This window comes from Nanorana parkeri, unplaced genomic scaffold (assembly GCF_000935625.1).
Source record: "Nanorana parkeri isolate BGI_ZX_2015 unplaced genomic scaffold, ASM93562v1 scaffold203, whole genome shotgun sequence".
NCBI classification, from domain to species: domain Eukaryota; kingdom Metazoa; phylum Chordata; class Amphibia; order Anura; family Dicroglossidae; genus Nanorana; species Nanorana parkeri.
This window is the reverse complement of record NW_017306471.1, coordinates 721,046-725,637: the sequence shown is the minus strand read 5'-3', so window position 1 is coordinate 725,637 and position 4,592 is coordinate 721,046. Positions and strand designations below refer to the sequence as shown.

Genomic DNA, 4,592 nt, shown 5'->3' with positions numbered 1-4,592 from the left:
AGGGAGCGCTGTCATATCGGATGGCCAGCGCCCAGCGGTAAGGGGGAGAGAAGCCGCCCCCAGGACGAGCTGTGTCGGCCGCACGGCGCCCTTGTTGCCATGGCGCCCTGTGCGGCCGCACTGCTCGCACACCCCTAAGGCCGGCCCTGCTCTTGGGAACCCCAGGGATGAGATATCTCCTAAGACCTTCATGTGGGTGTAACTTTTCTACGGCTGACTTCCAAATTATTTTATATTCTCTAAACTCCAGCAGTGAAGAGTGAAACCCTACAGACAGCAAAGGTAAAAAGGAGGGTTTTCCTTGTATATTTATCAACCAAACATTAAAACTTTCACCCTGCGTAATTAGAGGCCTCACCAACCAATAGTGAGGAACAGGAGGGGTTGAGCTAAAAAGTCAAGCTATGAGATAAAGTTAGTATTTGCATACTAGAGCACCCCCAGATTTGCTCCCATGACGCTCTAGAATAATAAATGAATGCATTTAGATCGCTAGCTGCCTGTATTTGAGTTCTATAGTTTAATTTAATTACAGGTTCCTAGTAGGATATTTTTATGGTAAGCCCAGCCCACAAAACATTAAATTCAGGTTAATTTCTGGATGTAGAATTAGATCAGGAATTAACATGAAACACTTGGAATGTGGAATGCATCCAGCATTTTAGGGCAATGCCAGGGCAAGTGTAAGTTTAATGGTTCCTTGTAAACTCAACTGTGGTATTTCATTAATTACCACCTGTGTTTTTTCACCCTTTATAGCGGTCTTGGATACATCCTTTCTTACAAGATCCTAGGCCAAGCGGGCTTAAACTGGCGCTGGTTGCTAAGGGTAAGTTGTATAATTATTATTCTCTGATAATCACTTCAGCACTAAAACTCCTGACACCTAAAGGAATACACGACTCAATTAGCTTTTTCAGCTTATGCCCTTAGCTAAAACCTGTCTTTATGCTGACTTGCCCCATGCCCCCTTAAAACATGAAATCAGGTTTCCAGCAGTAATGCTGGCAGTGCACACTGATGGGCAGGAAGGGGTAACTGGATGTGGATACCTTAGTGTTGGTGTCATCAGTTTTATTGGTGATACTTATACTCCTAAGCATTGGCAATGAGGCATGAAGTCTGCAGAGATATAGCATTGGAATAGTGTTTTCACCTTCTTCATGCTCTGCAGACATAAAGAACAGGAGAATTGCTAGGGTCAAAATGCTGAGACTCAATTCACAAAGCCTGAAGGCTAAACTCAAGGCCAGTGGCGTAACAATCGCCATAGCGACCCAGGCGGCCTCTATGGGGCCCGTGCACAGGGGGGCCCGGCCAGGCATCCCTCTAATGCCGTGTGGGCCGCCTGGGTCGCTATGGCATCTCGGGTGCTGGCTGTCACTGACATAGCTCAGCAGCTGCTGTGAAGGAAAACGTTCCCACTCACAGCCGCTGCGGAGCTGTGTCAGTGACAGCCAGCAGATGCGGCAGAATAGGCCGGTTACACCGGTGTTCTATCGATAGTCCAAACTTATCGAGTTGTGGGACCGCATGAATTCCGGTCCCAGAACTCGATAAGTTCAAACTTTCGATCGATCACCGGCATTTGCAGTAAAAAAGTAGGCGGGGCCCGCCTAACAGCAACCCCGCCTCCTCTCACATCACTGGCCAGCGATCTAAGAGCAGGTGCGGCCAGTGATTTAAGAGTAGGCGGGGCCCGTCGATAGAAGGAGGCGGAGCCCGGGAACGGAAGAGGAGGCAGGGGCCCGGCGGCGGCGGCCACGGAGGTGACAGGTAAGAAGCGTACAGCTCAACTGAGACCTTGCAGAGCCCACCATAGAGAGTCTATGGTGGGCTCTGCAAGTGGCATAACTAGCAATCACGGGGCCCCATACAACATTTTGCTATGGGGCCCTGTGATTTCTAGTTACGCCCCTGCTCAAGGCAAATAGTGAAATATGCAGATGAAACAAATGAGAGTCCTGAGATTTACAGAGCTCTAACACAAAGCACACTCCTGTCTGGCAGGGCAGAAGAATTGTCTTCTGCTGCAGTTCAATAAACACTTATAGGTCCCCTCCACCCACAACCCCAGCCTGTGACTGGTGGGGAAAAGGAGCAGACTGATGAGCTTATCTCTCTATCACTATGCTCTTTCCTTTTACAAGTTCCTTGTACTGCAGCACAACTGACTGGTTCCCTATGCTGCTTCTGTCTCTCTGCTGTACATGGACTGCAAATGGCTGATATCAAGTCAAATTATGTATTTTTGATTGCAAAGCAGCAATAATTTGTACCTTTTACATGTGCCTGGAGTTCAGCATTAACACAAGAATAAGGATCATTATTATCGCTATGTGATTGTAATTTTCAGATCTTAGCAGAAAATAACTGTTTTTTTATTTAAGAAAATAATGCTCCTTATCTTAGGGTGCTAGCTTTGGAAATGAAGCCTAATGTGTATATGTTAACGTGCTGGTCTTTTCGGCAAGTAAATATATATACTTTATTTGTATATTTAGTTGTTTTTTCTTTACCTGTTACTATTTCCTGACTCTGTCACATAGGTCGTCCCGGGATTTAGCGTCCTTACAATTCAACTGATCATCATCTTTATGAAGGAACCACCACGGAGGAAGACTTCTGAATCTGTTCCTAAAGTCTCCCTCTCCGATGCGTTCAAAGTAGTGCGTAAAAAGTGAGTATTTCCCGACTATCTGGTCATATTTATGGTATTATCGCTTACAATTTGATGAGCCACAATATTTAAGTAGAACTTGCACTAAAAATGCAAGGTTATCTTATTTACTTTGACTCCCCATGCCAAAACATTGTTGTAAATTAAAACCAAAAAAAACTGTAGAGTTCTTAAAGTAGAACTACCTACACCCACACAAAAATGTTCTATATTGCAGCCTATCAATCCTTGGATGTGGTGGCTGCATAAGTTCTCTTTTTAAGATGGTTTTTCTCATTATTCTTACCTTTTGATCCTGCCACTATCCCTTTCTGTTATAGAGTGACAACACTCAATCACTGCACTGAACTTATGGAGGTGCAGTGTTGTCCCCTGACTCAATGCCATCTTTTGGTTTTTGTATGCAGAACCTATACGAATAATATTTTGCTTTAGAGCTGGTATAAAAGTCTATCTACTCTATAAAGAAAAGGCTCTTTTTTTTTTAATACTTCCAAAACAATGTGAAAATTAACCTCCATGTTCTCTCTCTCTCTCTTTCAGCCACAGCCTACTCTTCACCATCATTGGCTCTGCAGTGATGCCATTTATTTCTAGAGGAGTGGAAATCTGGGCTTACGCCTACATGCATCATGCACGAGAGGTGGTTCTCAAAGACCAAATTTGCCACTCCTTGCTATGCGTGCTGGATGACAAGTAAAGTGCACAATACATTTTTATTTAAAATCTAACATACACATGTGTAAGATGTTAACCTCAAACTCACATCTTTTCCCAATCTTTTTTTCTATAGAATGCTAGTCAGGAGCTGTTCGATCCTTTCTATGATATTTGGTCTGGTGATCGGTTCGAAGATCAGTCATTGGTGCCGGAAATTCTCCGTTCGTGCAGACCCCATTCTGTGCGTGGTTTGCCTTCTGACATCGGCTCCCCTCCTTTCAGCTTCGCTGATCTTCATAGATAACAGTCCTGTACATGGTTATGTAAGTCTCTCACCATTATGGGGTATTTAGCTTAAACAGGGAAGGGCTAACTTTACTTTCTGCACCTTTATATAATGCTAACATGGTCCTGTTAATGTAGCCAAACTTCAGCCCCAGCTGTTGTGGAAGTCTCATAAGGCATTGCAAGACTCTGAGAGCCACAAGGATGGCTTCCAAAGGCAGATGCATGATTTCATTTGTAGTTTCACCACAGGTGGAGGGCCTAAGATGGTCAACCTCTGATGTAGAATATTGCACTAACAGACTGATTATTTCGGTCTGATTCAAAAGGCAGCCTTAAAGCACAACCCCATTGGAGAGGTTTCCTCTGACTATTTGTCGGGTTAAAAAATGATTGGAAATCTCTCCAGCTGGGAAAAAAGACTGCAACAAGACACTATTATTTCAGTAAAATGGGGAAAGGGTTAGAGCCTGTGTCAGGTTACCATTACTTTTTGCATTTTCCAGTCCCAGCGGCAACTGCTATTTACTCTTTTCAAGTCTATACAAAAATGCTTTTTTTTTAATTTACTGGCGTTGTGCTTTAACACATCAACAAATCTACAATTCATGAGGTTTGTTAAAAGATCAATGTTGTAGTCTTCGCTTCCTATTATGTAGCACCAAACTCAATAGCAAGCGGCCCCTTTTGGCATTACTGTGTGCAAGAACTGATACAGAATGGATCATTATACACATACCTACCAATCAGATCCTGCCTTATTCCCTATTCAATATAATCAATAAATTGTGTCCAATAGGCATGTTAACAAACCATTTTTTCTCTCTTCCTCCTTCAGATCCTCCTAAGCCTGGTAGAAATGCTGATGACCATAGCCACAACTGTCACATGCAACATAAGGATGGTAAGTCAGCTTCTCTGTTGTCACTAAAATATTATTTAAAAAGCCTGCAAGAAGAACTCCAGC

The 4,592-nt window shown here is 43.5% G+C and overlaps 1 protein-coding gene across 1 annotated transcript in view; it reads left to right on the top strand.

The window, feature by feature from the left end:
- LOC108786309 (protein spinster homolog 1-like) overlaps window positions 1-4,592 on the top strand; it is a 12,031-nt gene that overhangs the window by 3,543 nt on the left and 3,896 nt on the right. Inside the window, exons 5-9 of the mRNA XM_018555568.1 lie at window positions 760-829; window positions 2,550-2,680; window positions 3,224-3,376; window positions 3,474-3,663; window positions 4,464-4,529. Coding sequence (XP_018411070.1) covers window positions 760-829; window positions 2,550-2,680; window positions 3,224-3,376; window positions 3,474-3,663; window positions 4,464-4,529 — 610 coding nt within the window. The remainder of the gene's footprint in view (window positions 1-759; window positions 830-2,549; window positions 2,681-3,223; window positions 3,377-3,473; window positions 3,664-4,463; window positions 4,530-4,592) is intronic.